This window comes from Pecten maximus, chromosome 18, assembly GCF_902652985.1.
Source record: "Pecten maximus chromosome 18, xPecMax1.1, whole genome shotgun sequence".
Classification (NCBI taxonomy): Eukaryota; Metazoa; Mollusca; class Bivalvia; order Pectinida; family Pectinidae; genus Pecten; species Pecten maximus.
The window spans coordinates 25,447,846-25,471,356 of NC_047032.1; the positions used below are offsets into that span (position 1 = coordinate 25,447,846).

Below are 23,511 nucleotides of genomic sequence, written 5' to 3' on the forward strand. Positions count from 1 at the left end.
TTGTAAACTTGATTCCATGACAAGCTGCCATTGTTCCCAGTTTTGACATTTCACCCATTACTTTGACTATCTGAGGTCAGGTCATAACCTGTAGTCATGGTTCTGTAAGTAGAAGAAGGTCTACTCCCTTGACCCCTTTGACATTTAACCTGGTCTTTTGGGGGTTAGGTCATGACCTTTGACCTAAGTTCCATGAAAAGCAGGTGAACGTCTTTGACCTAGGTTTTGGTATTTGACCTTGTCTACTTGGGGCCAGCTAGGTCATGACCTGTAACCTTGGTTCCGTGGGTGGTGGATTACTGAGCTGTCTCTCTAAGTCTGTGTATTCGGTGATGATAGAGTTGAGACATTCTAAGCTGTCAGAAAAATCAGATAACTCCATACCATCTACATGTGTATAATGGTGTATATGGGCCTGAAATACAAAGGCATGTCATATCTTTAATAAAATATAGGAATATGTGTTTATTTATTTGATTTTTTTTGATTTCTTTGAGCAAATATGTTGTGGTACATATACATGTATCATGGATATATACTTCACTATAGCTAAAGGTAATTTATCTCTTATAAAATACATGCTTGCATATAGATTTTCTAGAACTTTAAGTACATACTTGTACATGCGATACTTTCTGAGGACCAATTTTTGTGATTATCATACACATATGTATATGACAACCAGTATAGGACTGGAATTTGGTATATCACAACCAGTACAGAATTGGACCTTGGTATATCACAACAAGTACAGGATTGGACTTTGGTATATCACAATCAGTATAGGATTGGACTTTGGTATATCACAACCAGTACAGAATTGGACCTTGGTATATCACAACCAGTACAGGATTGGAATTTGGTATATCACAACCAGTACAGGATTGGAATTTGGTATATCACAACCAGTCCAGGATTGGAATTTGGTTGAGTGGACTGGAAAAAGATATAACATGGCACCCATACCGAAACTTGAACTAGCAACCTTTTGGTCATGAAACCCAGCATCCTACCACTAGACCTCAGTGCCTCCCAAGATGTAAATACCAACCTTGCGTTTGTAGAGTTTGACAAATCTGTCCTTGAGGTCGTTGAAGGTATGGTGAACACACGTGTTGTTAGCGAGAGTTAGGAGTGAGTACGGCTGTCCTACTGGGGCTACAGAACATAAACCAGTCTTCCAGCCTTCCTGGTTCCAATGGATAAACTGTAGGTTTGGCTTCAATCTAAAAACAATGAGAAATCTGCCTATAAAACATGAATATTCACACTACAAAATTAAAAAAAAAGTATAAGCAAGGTCATAGAGGTCAATGTCAAAGGTTAAACTTACAACAGTTTTATGCAGCATGCTAGGTTACAATATTAATTTATCACATAACTGGTCCATTCTAACAGTATCTTCAATATTTAACGCATAACAAACCTAAGCATACCAAACTTAGCCAAGGTCACAGAGGTCAAGGTGAAAGTAAAATATAGTGTCATACAATATGCTATATTTGAGATGCATATTCATGAGAAGTTGTATGCCCAGATCTCAACATCAATGGTGAAAGTTTAAGTTACAAATTAAAATGTCCTGCAACCTGGTATAATATTATATACAGAGAGGCATAATGAGGAAAAGTAAACTGATAACCAGTCAAAGGACAAACAAATTAACTAGGGTCACAGAGGCCAATAATGGCAATATTAAAGTTACAAAAAATGTCATGCAAAAAGCTTTACCATTTAGTTGACTAACAAGATCAAAGGAGAATATTCCTTTTTGGAACCTATTATCATACAATCTTTTTCTCTTTTTTTTTCTCTACTTATTTTCTATCAATTATCTGTTATATAGACAAGGTAAGACTATATTATGTTCAGTTGTTAAACAAGAATTACACATAATTATATGTCACCTGTCCCACTTAGTCAGTATAGGAAGTTTTAATCAAAACTCAAAAATTCACTAAAATTTCAAAACTTTTCCCCCAAAACAACCAAAATAACTTGCACTTGATAGTAAAGAAGCACCCTGTATATGCATCATGGATATATGTGTAAATACTGATGCTTTGTGAAAGAAATACCAAATTTTGCAAAATCCCTAATTCTCAAAATTCACCTAAATTTGTCACTTTTACCTCAAAAATGACTCTTTCTGAAAAGTGAGAAGAACATACATGTACATTTGATTTATTATAGAATTTATTCAAATTTGGCATTAAACGAATTTGCAAATCAACTGGAGAAGCAGTAAAGAATACATATCAATTTCTAAAAATCACAGCAAAAATTTAGAATTAATGTAATCTGTAGGGTGTGTTGAGATATCCTTACTACAATGCAACTTTATTCCAGGTTTGAACATGCACAAATAGGGATCAAAGATAATATGAAATTTTAGAAAAATCATTACAGCTCTTTCTGAGAAATAAAAAAAGATAATCTTTGATGTCAAAGTCACGTTGACAATTCAATCAAGTCACGGCAACATTTCCTTGCATTGATATAACATCAATATTAGATACATAAGAGGGTAAACAGGGTAAGAGAAAAATAATCATTCACCCCCATGGAAGTGAGACAGGGGAATCTCAACCCTCGGGGTAAGATAATTAAGCTGCCAAACACTCGGCAAGCCTTGTGTTTGGCAACTTAAGAATCTCCCCTCGGGTTGAGATTTCCCTGTCTCACTTCCAAGGCGGTGAAAGATTCTATTAATCTTAAACTCACCTTAAGATTGTCTGATGAACAGTCTCAAATTTGAACATATACAAAGACAAAGGGAGACAATCGAGGAAGATCCTTCCAATACATCTCAAGAAGTAGCAATAACTAGATTTTTTAAGAGCCTACCATAGACAAAGGACAATTAGAACATTCTTGTTTTCAAATTTTATTGAATTACATGGATATCTGACCCCCACCCCACCCACATCCCCAAAGAACATTCATGCTATACACCAGCATCCTATACTGTATCTATAACAAATCTATGACAAGCTATGTAAAACATTTTAAATCAAAATCTTCAACCTGCGATTATAGTAAAAAATGTTTAAAATACAAATATTCATAATTATATTTAAACAAGGGATACCAGAGGGATCTTGGCACCCACAATTGAATGATCTTTATAGGTTCTATGTCAGATTGATCTTCTCTCTATTTTTCCCTTCCTCTTACTAATCTGTGTAAATTGAGAAACATCCCTCCAGTACTTTTCAAACAAGGGGAACCTATATATAAAATCTGAGATTTAGCGATAATGGCTGTCTATTGGCCATGTTGCTTTCAGATTGGTCCCAAAATGCAATACGGGGGACCATGGGGAACCTGCATATGAAATTTGAGATCCCTTCAGTACTTTCTGAGAATTAGCAATAACAAACTTCAATGGTCAAAATCCAAGATGGCTACCTGTCGGCCATGTTGTTTTCAGATTGGTTCCAAAATGCAATGTGCATAACTAGGGACCAAGGGGAACCTACATATGAAATTTCAGAAAGATCTCTTCAGTACCTTCTGAGCAATAGTGATAACAGACTTCAATGGTCAAAATCCAAGATGGCTGCCTGTCGGCTATGTTGTTTTCTGATCAATCCCAAAATGCAATATGCACAATTTGGGATCAAGAGGAACCTACATATGAAATTTGAGAAATATCCCTTCAGTTCTTTCTGAGAAATAGCGATAACAAACTTTAATTGTTAAAACCCAAGATGGCTGCCTGTCGGCCATGTTGTTTTCCGACTGGTCAAAAAATGCAATATGCACATCTTGGGATCCTACATATTAAACTTTTTGAGAAATAGCAATAACAAGAATTGTTTACGGAGGGACGGACAGATGACAGACCACGGACGCAAGGCGATTTGAATAGCCCACCATCTGATGGTGGTGTTGATGAAGGTGAGCTAAAAAATGTATTGATCATCCGGATATGGGACAGAGTATGTGAAAACAATCTACATTTCAACAGAAGAAGGATTTTAAAGAATGAGCTTCATTTCCCATATGATATTTGACCCCACCTCTCAGGGGTAGGGCCACGACCCAAAGTTTATACAAAATTGGTTCTATCTAAGGATGCTTCAGACCAACTATCCATGAATCCTTTCATTCATACAGAAAAGGAATTTTAACCAATTCGGTGCATATTTCTATTTGGCCCTGTCCCTCGGGCCCCTACGGGGTCAGACCCACCCTTTATACAAAATTGGTTCCCCTTTACCCAAGGATGCTACAAACCAAATATGCACAAATCCTTTCATTCCTACAGGTAAAGAGGAAGGATCTTTCTCAATTTGCAAAGAATTTGCTATATGTATTTCCCTTATTGGGCCTTGCCCGTCAGGCCCCTGGATAGGCGTCAGCCACATGTTGGCGGTGGGTAACTACAGTTACATTGTACCTACCACCGGTTCGTTACAGTGATAAGCTCACTGGTCCTTCGGATTAGGAGTCTCCATGTAGGAGAAATTGGAGTAACTTCACTTTAGTGGGTATACTGATGAAGAAAACATTATTATTGGACTGTGTTAATGCTTTTTAACATGTGATATTCCATTGTAAGAAAAGCCAGAACATTTTTACCTGTCAATGTTCCTTCTCACATCAGAAATCTCCACATTTCCTCTGACCATTAAGGCACATGCCAAGTACAGACTGTGTTTCGGGTCTGTGCGCAACAATTGGTGGTCTTTGGAGAAAGCATCGGAGAACATCTGGTCCAGTCTGGAGTACATAGGAAGTATAATTGTTTTTATAAGTATTAACACATAAGATTGAAATAACAATGTAAACTTTTGATGATTATCAACATACTTTATTCATGAGAACAGGGTATTAATTAGAGTATTATGTAACAGTACATGTATCTTTATTTTTACGTAAGTTAATAATGCCATTAATTAATAATTATCAATAAAATCAGCATTCCTACATTAAAAACTTTGAATATTCTGAAATGACTTATCAATAACCAATCACAGGTGGTAGTGCGTAGTGGTAAATATTTTGTATACTGTACAATCTGATGTTTTTGTGGGACTTCAATTTCGTGTTATGAAACATATTCTTCAGGATTGTAAGGATGAATGTGAACAAACTTTGGTATATCACAACCAAAATGGTGACGTGTCGGTGTCACTACACTGTCACCTTCATCAGACAATTGACCAGTAAAAGACTGGTATATCACAACCAGTGTATGATTTGAGCGGGACGTTTTGGTGACTACACTCACAACCAGTGTATGATTTGAGTGTGACGTTTTGGTGACTACACTCACAACCAGTGTATGATTTGAGCGGGGCGTTTTGGTGACTACACTCACAACCAGTGTATGATTTGAGCATGATGTTTCAGTGACTTCACTGTCACTTTCATCAGACAAATGACCAGGGCAGTAACAATGACTGTAAACAGATTGACAGATCTTATATCGGTCAATTCGGCTACTCTGATGAAAAGCTGATTCCACTGCTTTGTGTAGAAGTTGATTCAGCTGCACTTTTTGTAAACTGTCATAGATGTGCGAGACTATGGGCCCCCTCATTCCAGTTTAGAACTGGCCAAGCTGGCTTCCTTCGTCTGCCGCTTAAAAATATTGTTCTTTCTGTCAATCATTTGGAATTATGGGAGAATTGATAGACAAACCTTCTGGGAGGCAGCTTCACATCAGCTATGGCATATAGTGGAGACTGACTGGAGACAAGGTAGTGTAACCGTGGAAACGGGACCAGGTTCATAGTAATCTCATTTAAATCAACGTTCAACGAGCCTTCAAACCTGGCAGAACTGTAAAATAATACAAATACATTCTTATTGATTTTGTTTTGATCTAAAAATTTCATCAGAGAATTTTTTTTTGCTACAGTATACAAACTCCCAGTTTATTGTTTAAAGCTGTGCAAGTTAAAAAGCTTCCAACTGAGATTTAAAAAAAAAATACACAAAAATTAAGTAATAAAAAGCAGTTTCTCAGATATCCCCCAATGATTACAGTATGTTCCTGTCATTGTATCTAAGAAATTGTCCACATCTTAGTTTGTGCTCTGCGTTGGAGATGCATATTTAGTTCCAAACCTCGGTCAATATTGGTTAGCTACAAATCATCAAAAAAATAATTAAAAACAAAATGCCGCAACTGTTTTATTTCGTTTCCATATTAAAACAAACCTGAGCACAGAATGCCATAAGGCGTGATTCCATGCCATTCAAATTGCATTTTATTCTATAGTAATCACCACAGCATCATAAATGCATTGTATTGCACTCTTGCTCAACTTAACAGGCATGAGTCCAACAAGTCTGATTGGTAGAACACTCACAAGAGAGTACAATACAATGATTTCTCACTGTCACAGACTGAAATGTTTTATCACTGTCATCGAGAGCAATTCGATGTTAAATGAACAACACGGGAACCAATATAGACAAAGTAGCATCTGAAACAAAACTGGAAATATTTCCCTATTTACCTTGTCATGTTGAGGAGAAGGTTAGCCACAATGTTGTTCATACTGTCAAATGGCCGTTCCTCCACCTTAGGGACAACACTTCCTTCCCCTGTAGTTATGGCACTACCCGCCTTCATACTCTCAGACAGTCCTGAGAATGTTTTTTTGCCAGTTTTTAGGGATGGCACCGACTTTCCAACCTTGTTTACTATGTCCATCAGTGCCTTAAATAGAATGTGTAATAAATTTAGTAAAAACAAAGCATTAAAATAATTCATATATTGCATACAGGCAAACATCTGCCTTTTTTTTACTCTTGACAAAAATCTGATTTATCTTACCCAGTGTTAAATGACAAGTATAATTTTGCTATATGTGTTTATACATTTCAGTTACAAATTCAAACTTAAGTCCAAAATTTTAATTTTGTTTTGTTTTCAAGAGGGCTAAATAAGTGTAACTTAATAACAGTCAAATCTTATCCTAATCATAATCTGATATTTCTTTGTAATTTACCTGGGTATCAACAGGTATATCTTTATGAGATTTCTCTTTAATTTACCTGGCTATCTACAGAAAAATGTTTATCAGATTTCTCTGTAATATACCTGGCTATCTACAGAAAAATGTTTATCAGATTTCTCTGTAATTTATCTGGCTATCTAAAGGTAAATGTTTATCAGATTTCTCTGTAATATACCTGTGTATCTAAAGGTAAATGTTTATCAGATTCCTCTGTAATATACCTGGGTATCTAAAGGTAAATGTTTATCAGATTTCTCAACAATTTATCTGGCTATCTAAAGTTAAATCAATATCAGATTACTCTCTTTAATTTACCAGGCATTTTATAGGTACAAGAGAAATCCACAGTAGGGATGCAACGTTTACCCTTGTACATTGATCCCTAGTGGTATCAGGGTGTGTAGCTGGTTTATCCAAACTATTGGGTTTAGATTTTGAGTATAAGAGGTCTGTTTAGAGAATGTCAGTGATTTGGTATTCTACCTCCCGAGGTGAATCAATCATTTCCTGTTGGGGATAGTTTCGGAGGATGGGGATTCTGTAAAGGTAAATCACTATGAGGTTTCTCTGTAGTTTACCTGGCTATGTAAAGGAAAGTCACTATGAGGTTTCTCTGTAATTTACCTCGCTATGTAAAGCTAAATCACTATGAGGTTTCTCTGTAATTTACCTCGTTATGTAAAGGTAAATCACTATGAGGTTTCTCTGTAATTTACCTGGCTATGTAAAGGTAAGTCATTTTCAGATTTTTCTGGAGTTCACCTGGCTATGTAAAGGTAAGTCACTATGAGGTATCTCTGTAATTTACCTGGCTATGTAAAGGTAAATCACTATGAGTTTTCTCTGTAATTTACCTGGTTCTCCACAGGTAAAACACAATCAGCCTTCTCTGTCAGTTCTCGCATAGCCAGCACACTATTGTATGGGGAGGTAATCACATCATCTTCTGCTGAAGGGTAAACAGCAGTGACAAACCTGTTGATATAAAACACATGTGATGTATTATTAATGTAGGTATTTTATGACTTTAGCTCAAAATTGATATGGGACCACAAACATCATTTGAAAAAAATGATTCAACTTTTTAAAGATTTAAAAGATGTTTTTCAAATCTTATAAAGTGATATTTTTTTTTACCCTGCAAAATCAGAAATATGGACATGAGTTAAGAAGCTAAAGAGGTTAAAGAATTATCACTGTAACCCTAGTAAAATACAAGCCGCAATATACCGCTCGGCAAGAGAAAAGCTTGATTGGTTGAATGTAAGACTAGTAACCCAGAGGTCCCGGGTTCGATACCTAGCGGAGGCAGTGATATAAATTTGATTAATTCTGCCCTACGTTACAATGGGGTCCATATAGGGACTCAGGAATTATACTTAGTGTTACTTGTGAAAGCATCACTTAACCCCTCAAGGACGAGTTCTTCTCTGATGGGGGAGTGTTCGACCCTGATAAATATTAGCCACAATATACCCCTCGGCTAGTGAGAGTAAGTCAGAGGTTCTGGGTTCGATCCCTTGTGGAGGCAGTGATTTAAATTAAATTAATCATGCACTCTGTTTCATCACTATCTGCATTGCCTCACCAACTGAGTCATGAGACACACATGTACTCCACAAAGAGACTATAATATTGTCACTGTTTACAGACAACATTATACAGAACAGCTTAATTTACAGATCCCCGGTGCTCCATCAGAAATAAGAGGCCCAAAAGGTCCAGAAACTGTTAACAGTTAACCTTCCATAAAATTCCAATAGGTATATGTATGTCAAATTCATCAATATAATAATGTCTTTGTGTCAGTAGGTTACAGGTCAAATCGGTCTCACTAATTACCGACAAGAGCTGACAAGAGACTAGATTTACCGACAAGAGCCGACAAGAAGTTAGAATTACCAACAAGAAGCTGACAAGAAAGAAAATGAGATAAAAAAGTTTTTATTGATCAATACAATGTTTAATTTGTTTATTTATTAGTAATCTATTTTCTATTTTGGAATGTTTTGTGATTTGATGTATGTTGGCGACAGGTATTTGTGCCAACAAGAAAAATAGATTTACCGACAAGAGCCGACAAGAAGTTAGAATTACCTACAAGAAGCCGACAAGAAAGAAAATGAGAAATATACAAAGTTTTTATTTATTAATACAATGTATGATTTGTTTATTTTTTTCTATTTTGGAATATTTTGTGGTCTGATGTAATGTTGGCGACAGGTAATATTGAGCCGACAAGAAAAACAGATTTAGCGACAAGAGGTTAGAATTAGTCTTTAGAAACTTTTAACCCAGACAAAACTGAGGTAATCTATCGCCATAGATGAAGATTTAGAGTCGATCTTTGATGGAAAAGATTTAATTTTTTTCTGATAGCCACTATGGCCCGTAGGCATCTCGGCTCTTGTCAGTAATTAGTGAGACCCAGTCAAATGGTCCGAGTGAACCCCTTTAAAGGTAACTATTCAGAAGAAAAGATTGTAACACATTTCTTAGCACTTGACTTTGAAAACTTGTTAAGGTCATTCTTGTGGAAAAAAAAGTCCCTCATCCTAACAAGAGCTACACTACTAATCAAATGTCATGACCTTGGGCCTGTTTTTCAGAAGCATATACCTGTCAAGTTTCCCGCATTGGACTGGAGACTCCCGAATATTCAATACAGGAATCAAATTCTCCAGTTTGAAATTAATGACCTGCGCAGGTCCAGAAATTGTTGGAAATCTCTTAATAACTTTTGACACATGATCTCTGTGACCTTGAATGTGGCCGCAGTCTTTTAAAAAAGTTAATCAATTAAACTAAATAATTGATAGTCCTTCATCTAGAGTAAAATTCCATTTATATAAATAAGACCTTTATTAGTTAACCGGAAGATGAGGTGTTATGTGATCTGGCTGATATATTTCAAATTTTTGGATGTGTTGGGCCTTATAAATGCATACATGTTAATTTTCATTCAGATATTTATACAACTATATCCAATAAAATACATTTAAATCATATATGTCAATGTGTCAATCGCTTAGATAAACTAGTTTATCTTTGTGCAATGTGTCAATCGCTCAGATAAACTAGTTTAGCTTTAGATGAAGCTAGTGATATTTAGCATTTCACCTTGAACATTGTCCTTGGTCAAAAAAATTCCAATGGTACTTGACACAATGCATCAGGAAAAATGTGTAAAGCTCCCTGAAGGTATCTAATAAAATGAATGCCTTACAATTTTTAATGTATACATGTACTGCATGTCATGACCATAAATAATACTGTAAAAGTTGAAGGAGTAGCAGTGTGCAGCCAGCCGGGATCGAACCCGCGACCCTCGGCTTACTGGTTCGCCGCTCTACCGACTGAGCTAAAGGGAAATTCCCCCTAGCCGGAAGCTAGAAGGCAACCGTACAACTATGTACAGTATTTACAATTAAAATCCGGCCTGCTACACTACTCCCTCCTTCAAACATGTTCGCCCCCGAACACACCAACCCAGGTCCTATCTCCAAGGAAGCCTCTTGCTTTCACTTGGAGTGGTCTGCGGCACCAATGTAAAAGTTGAAGGAGTAGCGGTGTGCAGCCAGCCGGGATCGAACCCGCAACCCTCGGCTTACTGGTCCGCCGCTCTACCGACTGAGCTAAAGGGAAAGCCGGAAGCTAGAAGGCGACCGTACAACTATGTACAGTATTTACAATTAAAACCCGGCCTGCTACAATACCAATATTGGTAAAATATTGCTATAAACATCACGTTTACATATATTGATATAATTACAGATACCAGAGACATATATACCTGTATATATGTCTCTGCAGATACAATGATATTTTACGCCTTTATTTTTTTAGATGAGGCAGTTATTTCTATATATTTCATTGTCGTTCTTATACCTATATATGTCAGGATATTCCTCTTCCAACAGATTCAAAATGAAAGTACCCACTCCAGAACCAGTACCTGTCAAGATAAAAGAAAGAAACGTTTGCAAGTGTAAAAGTCACTGTCGATGTTTAAATTATTGATTTTGTTTCCAGTGGTATCATCAGATATGTCTTGTTTGACATTATACAAATAATGAGTACCGTACATGTATAATTTTTATATCAACAGCGTCAATTTTTTTATTAAAATAATTACCCCTAAAAGGCCCCATGTGAGTCAAAGTCATGCGAACTCTTTAGTCATCTGCGGCTGTTACAAATGCCTCCTCATTACTAAATCGCGGAATGCTTAATTCCCTGGCGTAGGGTTGATATTTAATTACAATATAGCATCAATTTTTTTTATAGTTTTTACGATGTAATATAGTTTTCATCTTCAAGTGGGAACAGATTTTATCCTCCAAAAAACATTCGCTACCGGTGGGAGATGATTGTAAAAGCGGTACTTCCTCCTCCGTGATAAACAAACTTTTTGGACGTTAGAAAAAGAAAGAAGAACCGCCTAAGATGGCCAATCGCCCGGTATCAGCGATGAGTTTGCGGTCACAGATCAAAGAGAACTATCTAACATGTGCCATATGTTTTAATCCGTTTGACAGACCAAAAGCCTTGCCATGTCTCCATACGTTCTGTCTGGACTGTCTCCGAGATTTTGTCACAAGTCGGGGGTACGAGAGTACCGGTAAGTTTCCTTGTCCCGTCTGTCGAGAGGACACCACGTTGCCTACAGAAGGTGTGAAGGGATTCCCCGATAACTATTATATTACAAGTCTCAAAGACACTGTAGAAAAACCTGCGAGACCTGCCCCGCCTTGTCCAGATAGAGGCCCCATGGGGTTTGCTTCCCACCCCTTCGCCCCTGCCCCAGTGCAAACAGCCAGACCGCCGACTATTGTCGAAGGAGACTGGGAAAAAGTTACACCTGAAACACCCGAGCCACTATATCCGAGCGTGCCAGAAATGGTGACAGTCCCTGAAACAATGCCCTCTCCCTGTGACCAATCTGGGTTGCCATGCACTGCAGGCATGTTGCTCAAATTTGGTAAATGGGCTGCAACAATTAACGACTTTCAGAAACCGTATGGGTTAACAGTCGGCAAAAATGGAGAATTCATTATCACAGACCGAGGTACAGATCATTCTAATAGAGTTTTAGTCTTTTCAAAGTCAGGTGAAATTCTATCAAGATTTGCATGTCCAGGACAACACACAAAAGCTGCCAGTGTTGCAATGACACATGACAACAACATAATGGTTGCAATTAACAACTCGCCAGGAAATGCAATTATGCAGGAGTATAACTTTGACGGGAAAATGTTGAAATCTTATGGAGATTTTTACCGCCACGATAAGCCAAGCGGTATTGCTATTTCCTCAAAAAATCATGTTGCAATAACAAACCTTGAGGGACATAATGTGCTTCTATTTACAGATCAACGGAAATTTTCTATGAAATTTGGCTGGAAAGGCTCAGGAGACAATCATTTTATGTTCCCACAATTTGTCACCTTTAACCATAAGGACTACATCATTGTGAGCGACTCTGGAAATGACTGTATCAAATTGTTTGATTCAACTGGAAACTTCAAACGAAAGTTCGGAGAGTCAGGAAGTGCCTCAGGATGTTTGTCGTTGCCAATGGGAATTGCGGTTGACGACAGAAACAATATTATTGTAGCAGATGCAGGGAATTTTCGTGTGGAAATATTTACATCAAAAGGACAACACATACGTACACTCGTGAAGGACACTGATTTAATAAGCTCCAACGTAAAACCTCTAAATGTAGCAGTGACAAAAGGGAATAACATTGCAGTTTTGTTTAGTGGACCACAGTTTGCTGAAGTGAGGGTGTACAAGTGGGGTGTGGGCAGTACAATCTAGAATCTTCAAGGAAGTATCTGTATTACAGCAGCTGCTAGCACCACTTTGTTAATCACAGGAGTGGTTGTTAGATACATATTTATTTTTTTGAGTTAGCTGATATAATTGAGAAAACTTGTGTAATATTCAAAATACAGAAGACAAAAATGCAAGCATCAGATTAACTTGTGTCTATAGAAAATTCAAGTAACCAACTGGAGTGAACTGGATACAATCCCTCCAACTAATTATAATATTTTTACAAAACATATAAGTTAAAACGAGGCATGTTATAGCCTTATTTTATGTCTATATTTGTACAAAATTTCGTACATAAATATTATTCACAATGTTTGGGAACTGTTTGGTGTTACATATGACATGATGGTTGAAATATAACAGTACTCAGGCGGGTATTGGATTATGTCAAATGTAATGAACAATATACATGTGTAAGTGTGCAAATCAATCCCATTCCCAATGTCTCTACAAAATGTTATCGTTTTCCAAAAGAAATTAAAAACTTAGATAAGAAAAAAAAGATGGTCAAAATTGGTGTGTGCTACATGTATATCTAGAATTTTACACTGCATTATAATTAATTGTCCAGTGTTTGTACGCAGAATGCAGCTTTCTGATTGGTTGAGATTTTTTTTTTCATACCTCTATGAAAAAAATCCGAAATTGGCACGAAAAATGTGACGTCACAATACGGCCATTGACATTGCGTAATGATTTGTGAAAAAGAATCCCTTATCAGGTCAGTTCAAATGTACATAAAACATGTTTTAATTTTGAAAATCAATTTCAAAAATTAATTATAAGTGTGATGTCAATTATTTATTTAGTTTCATAGGGGTATGGAAAAAAAGTTGTTTGCAAACTTTTGTAATAATCCGCAACTTTGAATTTTCAGATGAGTCGAGTTCAAATGAATTTTGCGAATTGTATTTTGAATATATGCTTTAGCGTTAAGTAAATGTATTATACATTATCATATCATTTGTTCTGGATCTGTGATTTTTGTGCTGTTTATGATTTTTTCTTTGTATTAGAAATTAATATTGTACAGTGTATTGTGAAATGGTGTCTAGATTCTTTAATTTGTCTACTTTGTTATCTAGATCTAGTCCAAGTCATATAATTGCTGTGGAGTTGATGTGATGTGACAAGTTGTAGGATATTTGTTCATTATCCAATTATTATTATTTATACAGTCCCAATTCACAGTTGCAGAGTTCATCATAACATACACACACATTGTGTTTATATTTAATGTCTGTTTGACATTTTTTATTTATTTATTTTTTTTGTAAACTTCACTCATGGTCATATGTGCGTAAAAACCGTGAGCCCAACATGGAGATTCATTCAATGGTCCGATTTATTGGAGAGCGTTGTTGACATGTTCACGGATAGTAGTACTAGTGAGCAGTCTGTTTCAGGTTGAAATAACTTGAATGCTATACCATTACAGTGGTTTTTTTTCGGGGTATTTTGAGAGAATCCAATTGACAAAATAAGGGGAAATTTTACATTGAAATTATGTTAAAAATTTACCTGTAATAATTGTTTGACATTTATCGGTTTTATAATGCATTGTATTTCTACAAGGTGGTACACACTAATTTTGACCCTTGTCTGTCCTGTTTTCTAATCTATGTTGTGTAATATTTGCTGTTTTAATCTATGTTTTTTTTAGTTTTTTGTAGTATGGACATAATTGGGAATATTAATTTCTTTTTGTGGAAAAGTAAAACTAAAATGCATTAGGAATGGGGTCGTATTTGGCACCCAGTTATTTAGACAGGAAAAACTGATATACTTAATCTGACATTTGACTTATCTCCCTTGGAATGTGTTGGTTGACATCTATCAATGTAGGTGATCTGCATTTCATTATTCAACTTCTTAACTTCATTACTGGCTATACATATTATCACTTTTCAAAATGATACATGAAAAGTTTCTAAGGAAAAAAATATAAGGTTTGAATCTGTAAACTTGAATGTTGCCAGCTGTACATCTGGCCCTTTGTCAATAAGACACAAACACAAATGTTAATTTAACACAGAAATCTGTACAATATTTGTCCTGTCAAATCTGTTCAGAACACAAAAGGCCAAACGATGATTACACACACTACATGGGAGTACAAAAATCTAATATATATGTATACATTACGAATACTTGGTATTACCAGGCATATGTGTATACATGTTTATCCCTAGCTATATAGGGCCAGATCAATTATCCATATATATAGAACCTTGTAAAATTTGTAACGGCCGTCTCTTTGTCCTGCATCGATAGTGTATGTTAAATCAACATGTTTTAACGGCCGTCTCTGTCCTGCATCGATAGTGTATGTTAAATCAACATGTTATAACGGCCGTCTCTCTGTCCTGCATCGATAGTGTATGTTAAATCAACATGTTATAACGGCCGTCTCTCTGTCCTGCATCGATAATGTATGTTAAATCAACATGTTAGTGCCTTCAGTATGCTCAAGTAATGAAACATATAAACAGCAAAAATTGCAAAAAAAAATATTTATACATGTATGTTAAAATTGAAATTATACAATGTTAATAACATGTAATAACAAAATACACTATGTAATTTGTTGTAAATCATATGTGGATATCAATAACTGTGCAATTATATGAGAATTTAAAACAAAAAAGATATATGAAAATCTAATAATCAAATGCATTTAATTTGGAATGAATCGTCTTGTGTGTTCAATTTGTGTATATATTGGTTAAACCTCTGGTTAGTTTCAACAAAATTAAATACTGTCCATCCTGTTCAAACTATTCAAAATTATAGGTTGAAAAATTAAATTTAAAATTGAATTATCAGAGTCGACATCATGTATATATATACTGTGACGTCGTTTTATTCTTTATTCTTAATTAATAATATTGTTGTTAAAATTTGAATGAATGATATACATGTACTAAAAATATCATGTGACCAATACTTTTGGCACGTCTACACATCACATTTATAGTCCAAACATGTTTAGTGCACTGGTTCAGTCATTTGTAAATTATTATCATAATATTTGAATGATATTTTATAGAATCTTAAACAAATATGTCTAGTTACAAACATCGCGAGATCGGCAACAATTTTAATATCAAATCAGTACTCCATTCGATATTGATAGGATATTTATGTTATACACAGTTGGGGCCTTAAGTTCTGTTTTGGTGTTGGGTGCACACAATGTTTTGACAGTCCAGATACTTCATTAACATGAATGGTTTGTTTGTAAAATTTGGACTTAATTGATCACGCAATAACTGTAGTCCATTACCACAAAGTTTAAATTTCTGTATATGAGATATGTTGTTCATTTTTCCATGGCCGATCTTTCAATATAGGAAATACAAAGATTAAGCTTCACAGTAGGCTTAATCAGCTTCTAGGCCAAAATTGAACTAGCTGAAATGTGGGTCTATATAAATCGGCTAGGTTTGAACTACAGTGTTGTACTAGCTAGAAAATTATTGGTTTTCTAGAAAAAAAAATGTGTTCAAACTAACTGGAGGTCTACCCTATGCTTTTTTTCATATGCAAATCAATCCAATCCAATCCAATTTGATTCCAAACCCTGTATGGGTATACGTAGATGGTACTATTCTTATATCCAGCTTAAATGTCTATTTCAAGATTTGAAATTTTATATATTAAATGGCAATTTCTTGGTAATAAAAGGTTAGTGATTTAAAAGTGCACTTTTGTGATATATCTTTGTTGGAGTATTTTACCTTATACAAATGTAATTAAATATTGGTATGTAAATGTATAAACAGTAAAAGTAGACTGAGTTTTTGTTTTCCTGTGATGGAAAATGTAATGTAATATTATACCTTCTGCTAGATTTGATGCAATTTCGTAAAATTCAATTTAACAATTTTTTTGTATGTGCCTGTAATCAGAATTCACTCTATCTGGTCAGTCTAATTTGACGAGACATGTTTAACGGGTGAAGTAATAGTTAGAATTATTATAATGCAATTTTGAAAAAAAAAATGTTTGAAAAGAAAAAAGATCTACTGATAATAATCTTTATGTGTTGGAGATGAACCTTGAACAAAGAGCTGTTATGAAATGTTGGCCCTAGCCTGAACTGAGATTAACTGATCTGAAACATACATGATATCAAATTCTATTTTTCTTATACCTGTAACTAGTATGGTAATAGAATTGTAGTTCAGTTACTTGTGCAACATTGCTTCATATATATTGTGTTGCACACACTGGATTTGAATGATGAGTGATGACTCAAACTTTTTCAGTGCTGTCGAAAAGAATGTAAAACACATATTTTCTTTTCCCCATCCAGTTGGGGAAAAAAACAACAACAAAACAAGCAAAAAAATCTTACCATTTCATTATCTAGCACTGATTATTTTAAGTAATGTTGCCACTATTTTGAAATGCACATGTGTTTTCATCATAGCATTATCTGATTATGGTACATATACTGTCCCAGGATTTTTCTACTACTAAGTATCCCACAAAGATGAAATGTTTGTGGCTTGAACATCTGAAAGTGTTACCTAATTAATTGTGTTAAATTTGTACTTTGGTCATGCTACTCTAGTACAGATGGTCTCCAACAATTATTCCAAATCAAGGATTATTAAGAAATGAATCTAAGAGAATGAAAACATGTTCATTTTAATATTTGATGTACAAAATGTACATACACGTACTTGTATCGGGCAGAAAAAATCACACTGTTGTCAATTGTCGTGCATTTATTATACATTCATGTATATTGATAAAGTCAAAGCATTTTACTCATTGTGATGATAAAGATAGGTGGCATACAGTGTTAAATAAAGAAAAACAGAATTTTGTCAATAACATCATCAAATCTCTTCTCGGTATCTACAGAACTATGAAAATGATGACCCAATATAATTTGTCTTTATTAAGTAAATGTTTACCTAAGCTCTAAAATGTGAACAATTACATCACGCAGGATTACCGGTATGTCGAATGATACTATTGAAGCACAGAGTCTTACCTAAGAAGTCCTTGTGATTTGTATTGCTTGAAATTCTGGTTTATAAAATTCTACAGATGTGGGATGGTGCGATGGGAAGAAGATATAGATAATCCATCTGAGCCTATAGCTACCATTTATTTTTTAAATATCAATCATACCACAAAACACATATGTTTTCTTACCTGCACAGGTGTGCACACGTACATTAACACATTATAATTAGTTCAGATGTATCGTGTATGTGTGTACAATAAAATGTATGCATAAAGATCTATTTGTTTTGTGAATAGTAAATATTTTGAAAACAACTATTTGATATACTCATTTATAAATTGCCATACAAATCATTTAAATTTGTTATTTAATGAATTGAAACTGCTGAAGTTTGGGGAATTTGACTGTTGTAGGCATCTGGGACAATTCAGTTCCTTATTATTGAGCCTTTGTCGGTCCTTAGTATATCATCTGTCTTCAGGTTTTCCTCTGTAAAACTACCTGTTTAAAGTTACTGCTAAACTGGCAAAAGTAATCATCTCATAAGTCAGAACAGGTTTCTGTTTTTATACATATTTAAATTCCAAGTCCAAGATGTCTGCTTTGTTGTTTGATTTGCCAAGACATTTTCCATTGTCAATTTCCATTAGATTATTTTCACCTACAGCTTTTCCTCTCCTGGCCCTGGCCGAGTGTAGCTTTTTATCATAATTCGTCAGGTCAGTTATAAATCCAAGACGGTTCCAAATTATCGGACAGTATGATAGTTCAGTATTTAACAGGTGAACGAAACCAGCCTCTTCTTAAATTACATTTTTGAAATCCAAAGATAACATGTGAACCCTTGAATTTTCGAGGATGGTTATTATTGAATAAATTGTAATTAATGATCATAGTATTCTATGCATTTCTCCCTGTTGTAACTTGTATGTTTTACATAATGCATAGTAATGTACTTGGTAAATGTGGGGTTTCTAACCTGATAATTGTTTTTGTTAATAAATATTTCTACAATCAGACCTGTGTTTTTTGTTTTATTCAATATGGAACTGATTGTTGATCTTTTTCAATCTCATACTGTGTTTCACACCAAATTAAACTCACACTGAACTTCACAAAGAAAATTATTATCATGACATTACAAAACAGTATATTGAATGCATGTCCTGGGATATGATAAATGTTAACAGTTGATATAATGTGCACACACGAGTACATGCGCCTATCCATATGAATATGAAGTTTTAAAACAGATAACATTTCAGACTAAATTGTTTTGCCTTTATGATTTAAACAAAATGAAAAATTGTCTTATTTATGTTGAACGGAACAGCAATAGCAGGAAAAGAAGATGCAATGACAGGACTTATGACATCAATTAATTGGCCCATTGTACACTTTGCCCTAGCTGTTTCATCAGTATTTTTTAACTTAAGGAATTCCATAACTTGAAATTTTCTATAGAAAAGCATAGCAAAATTTACGGAAAGTTCCTTCACTTACATTTTTTTTTTAAATCAAATAATGCTTTCCTTTGGAAAATATTATCGGCTTTTTCTCACTGGTTTGGGAAAGGGCCTTTTTTTTGTCATTTTGGGAAGATAATCGGTGAATTGGGAAAGATTTGTTCAGGAGTAAACTGCAAATTTTGGGAATTTGGCTTAAATATGAAATAATTTCAATTGGAAATGGAGCCCATGAACGCCCCCCCCCCAGAAAAAGCCCTGATTGTGTTTATGAAACCAATGACAGGGACCTCCAAACTCTAAAAAGCACTAGAGGTCATGAAAATAGCTTAAAGTCAACATCTTATTTGGAGACACATACAGTGGAACTTTGTTAACTCGAACTCGGCGGGACCATGAGAAAACTTCTGAGTTATCCGAGTGTTCAAATTAGGCAAGTTGTCATTTTTGGTGCAAAGTTTGGTGAATATTTGTCAACATTATATAATCATTATAAATCCGCTCTGTCGCTCATCAGTTAAGTGTAAAGATGGGTCAATACATGTAAATGTAAATGTAATATTTCATTCTGTCACTCGTAGTTTGGTGAAGTTTTGCCGATATACAGTCTCGATAAAGTTTCTTTCGCTTAGTCACTTCAAGAACAGTCTGATGTACATGTCATGTGTGCGAAAGGAATAACGATAAAATGAAATTCAACTGAATAACAATTTATTAATGTTATATCAAATAGCCGTTAAAATTAACACAGATTATATGTAAAATGTTAAATGTAACAGAATGATTACCTTATATAGGACATATAAGATACTGTTTGATAGTCCTACTTACGTTTTACCGACAACCACGCCATTTCCATGTGTATTAGCACAGGAAGTTAGGTTGCGCATGTGCGTATAAAATGTTACTGTTACTGAGTTGGTGTGTTATCCGATTTAATAGACAGCGCTGACCGTTACAGTCGTGCTCTGAACACCTCGGCAGTAATTAAGCTATCGTTTCAGCAGTTTAAAGATTTAATAGGCACCAGTGACTGTTTCATTTCTACACCTGTAAAAACATCAGCCGAGTAGATCTACCGGTGTGTCAGAGATTAATTCCGCTTGAGCGAGCGGGTAGATGAGTTGTTGACTATCATGTGTACTATTATCGGCGACCGCCTTAGGACATTACCTGATGTAAGTAAAAACAGTACTTTTTATCACCGACAGTTATTGTTATAAGATTCCACCGACAATTTCTTTAATGAATTTATGAAACACTTATAAAAGCACATAATAATCAGTAGGTTTGTAGTGCCGATACAAACGGAATTTCGATGTTGAAAAAATGTCGGCGTTTACCACCGATCGTTGTTGGACACAAAAATGATACTTCGAGTTATTCGATCATTTCAAGTAGGATTTTTATTGTTGGGACCAAATTTTCACTTCGTATTATCTGAGTTTTTCGAGTTTTCCGAATTCGAGTTTTCGGAGTGTTTTTTACTAGGATAAAGAGAGAATTCGGCCGGGACTGACGAAGTACTTCGAGTTAAGCGGGGTATTCGAGTTTTCCGAGTTCGAGTTAACAAAGTTCCACTGTAACTGCAAATGAAATTCTCACCTCCTCCCATAGAATGAATGACAAAGAAACACTGAAGACAGTCACAAAACTCTGCTGCCCGTCTTATTACATCGGTCAACTTCTCCTTGTACTGGGTACCATACATCTTGTGACCGACGGCCCTGTGTAGAAAACATTTACTGTATAAAGCCCAGAGCACCAACAGATCAAATTTGACTCAGAGTATAGATGGGTTGATTTCATACAATGAAATGGTATTCATTAGTATCATTACTAAACTACAATTGATGTGGACAATATAGTATCAACTTAATATGGCGGTTACTATGATACATGTACACATAAAAATATCCACACATATATATATATATTATCCACTATTAAAAAGCTTCTTTGAAAGTTTACAAATTCTAACAGTTGACATAGTCACTACATTTTAATATGATGAAATGTCAGAAGTGTTCTAACCAGTTGTTACCCGCGCCCGATACATCTGTGATAAGCTGCTGGAAATCAAACACCTCCTTCAGTGGACCTTTCATCATCTCATTGACCACTCCTTCCTCCATATCCACCAGTACAGCCTACAAAATATACCTCAAGTTTTATATATGTATGGTAGGCCTCATTAATATTATGTTGATGCAATTGTTTTGATACTTCTTTGCATGCATTTTCTGCTTTTGGTGCTCATTCATGATATTGCAGTAAAAATTTAAATACATGTACACCAGTCTGATTAAAAACAACTATTTTGACTTTGTTATTGGTGGTTTTTCTATAGGTACTCTGGCTTTCCTCCACCTCGAAAACCTGGCATGTGCTTAGATAACCCTGGCTGTTGATAGGACGTTTGACAAAATAAACCAAACCAAAAGCTTTGTTTTTGAAAATTTATTAGAATGAGGATGTTTAATAGGTATAGCTGATTTTAATTGGCATGTAAATATACATGTGAAAGGACATAACTCTACAAATATTTGAAAATGCATTAATTTTTGGGACTGATATTCGAGACTGAAATGAATATTCATATCATGCCTTCACTACCCTCTAATGACAACCATCTTCAATTTTTTTGAGTTCTTCATGTCATAGTGGGACATTTTACTGACTTGACAGGAATGGCATGAGAGAGAAATAAATTGGTTTTGTTTATAATGGGAATGAACCTCGAACTTATAACCATGGCATTGTTGTTTCTGAAACCAGATAATCCTCTCGTACACATTATATTACATACCCGAGCTTTGAGTGATCTAATCTTGCCTCTTCCTGTCCCAAGTGGAATGTCAGCAGGATCATCATAGCGGGAGTCAACATTTCTAAAAAAGCTTCCTATAGATTCATCATACAGTCCACTCTAAACATCAACAAATAGAAACATATACAATATAAACATCGTTTAACTTGCTGTTCTAAGGAAATTTGCATTAATCACTTTGGAAACTACAGGCAAATGCATATGATAACTTTGCTGATTGGAAAACACTTTTATCTCAAAATGATCATACATAAAATATTAAACGATTTTCCCCAGAAAATATACAAGTTACTCTGTTCATGTGATGAGCTTAAAATTGAATGTGGAGTTTAATGTTCTGATTTATATTATTGAGCGTAGACTGCAGATCTGTGAAATTGATCCTACATTATATATGCATTTTGCAGACAATAAAATCATTTTTAAGTTATCAAATTTTTTTTCAAAACATAATGAAAAATTATGACATTTGTATTCATTACATGCAACAAAGATCAAACTAAGAAATTCTAAATTTTATATGCAATTGTTCTGTACATCAACTTATTTATGAAGAGTACGTGTACATTAACTTGCCATTTAGAGTTTAAATAAACTCGAAGATAAATTGATGTTTGGTACCTTATTGACAGCTGCATGTTCTCGTAATGCCAAGTCCCAGAACCGACAGCCTATCTGGTTTCCACACTGACCAACTACAACAGAAATCAGGGAAAAAGCGTTCCATTGAATTTATACAAACTCTGGAATATATCATTTGCAACGGTATTCAGTAGAAAATACTATGTTTTGCAACTGTTTAAATTTGACAAAACTGGGTTCAGTAGTCAGTACCATCCGAAACAAAATCTTGTATCAGCTTCATAAAGCAGGTACAGTATATACGTAGCCCCCATTTTGTTTTAACACCTTGGAGACTACTCCAACAATGTTAGAGGTTTTACACGGCGAGATATGATCAGTTGCCTGCAGTGTGTTTCTACTGCAAACGACTCACCTTGCACTACTATTGACTGTGTCATCCTTTTACGCGAATTTGTTCCTCACAAACATTCAGAATTTACAAATACATGTGTGTAAATAAAGACCACGATCGCTTTTTCGTCCATGATGTTATTTAGCTATGTCATTAACACGCTTGTTGAAGATAGCATAAGAGATGTATGCATATCAAACGCAGATGAGACTCGTTGGAATGATATCCTAAATCGTCAGGTCGTAAATAACATACCAGAGCGAAATGCGTTTAATATTAGTGTTGGTTCGCGCTAATTTTCGAAGACATGTAGACGGGACGAATTCAATTCAAACTTTATTTATAGTCAGTACATATTATAACAAGTTAATATTAGCTCAAATTAACTATTAAAACCGACGCAAATAGTAAAAGATATATACAGATACACAATA

General features: G+C 35.0%; 2 protein-coding genes across 2 annotated transcripts; one reads left to right on the top strand and one right to left on the bottom strand.

Annotated features, from left to right (window-relative positions):
* Positions 1 to 22: 22 nt before the first annotated feature.
* Positions 23 to 23,283, bottom strand: LOC117316172 (tubulin epsilon chain-like). The gene is made up of 12 exons (XM_033870682.1): positions 23,099 to 23,283; positions 22,723 to 22,796; positions 22,081 to 22,200; positions 21,306 to 21,421; positions 20,877 to 20,998; positions 10,869 to 10,935; positions 7,835 to 7,955; positions 6,477 to 6,679; positions 5,653 to 5,793; positions 4,588 to 4,728; positions 1,052 to 1,226; positions 23 to 415 (listed from the first exon to the last, which is right to left on the bottom strand). The coding sequence occupies exons 1-12, from the start codon at positions 23,121 to 23,123 to the stop codon at positions 257 to 259; spliced, it is 1,464 nt and encodes a 487-aa protein (XP_033726573.1). The 5' UTR covers positions 23,124 to 23,283; the 3' UTR covers positions 23 to 256.
* On the top strand, positions 10,956 to 18,824 carry LOC117316173 (tripartite motif-containing protein 2-like). Its single transcript, XM_033870683.1, has one exon. The coding sequence runs from the start codon at positions 11,427 to 11,429 to the stop codon at positions 12,801 to 12,803; it is 1,377 nt and encodes a 458-aa protein (XP_033726574.1). The 5' UTR covers positions 10,956 to 11,426; the 3' UTR covers positions 12,804 to 18,824.
* Positions 23,284 to 23,511: the final 228 nt, after the last annotated feature.

Coding starts and splice junctions, on each gene's coding strand:
- LOC117316172 (XM_033870682.1), bottom strand. CDS start 23,123: ATGACACAGTCAATAGTAGTGCAAG. Junction 6,680..7,834: donor TTTTACCTGTGGAGAACCAG/GTAAATTACAGA, acceptor ATTCTATTTAAG/GCACTGATGGACATAGTAAA. Junction 1,227..4,587: donor GTGAGAAGGAACATTGACAG/GTAAAAATGTTC, acceptor CATTGTTTTTAG/ATTGAAGCCAAACCTACAGT.
- LOC117316173 (XM_033870683.1), top strand. CDS start 11,427: ATGGCCAATCGCCCGGTATCAGCGATGAGTTTGCGGTCACAGATCAAA.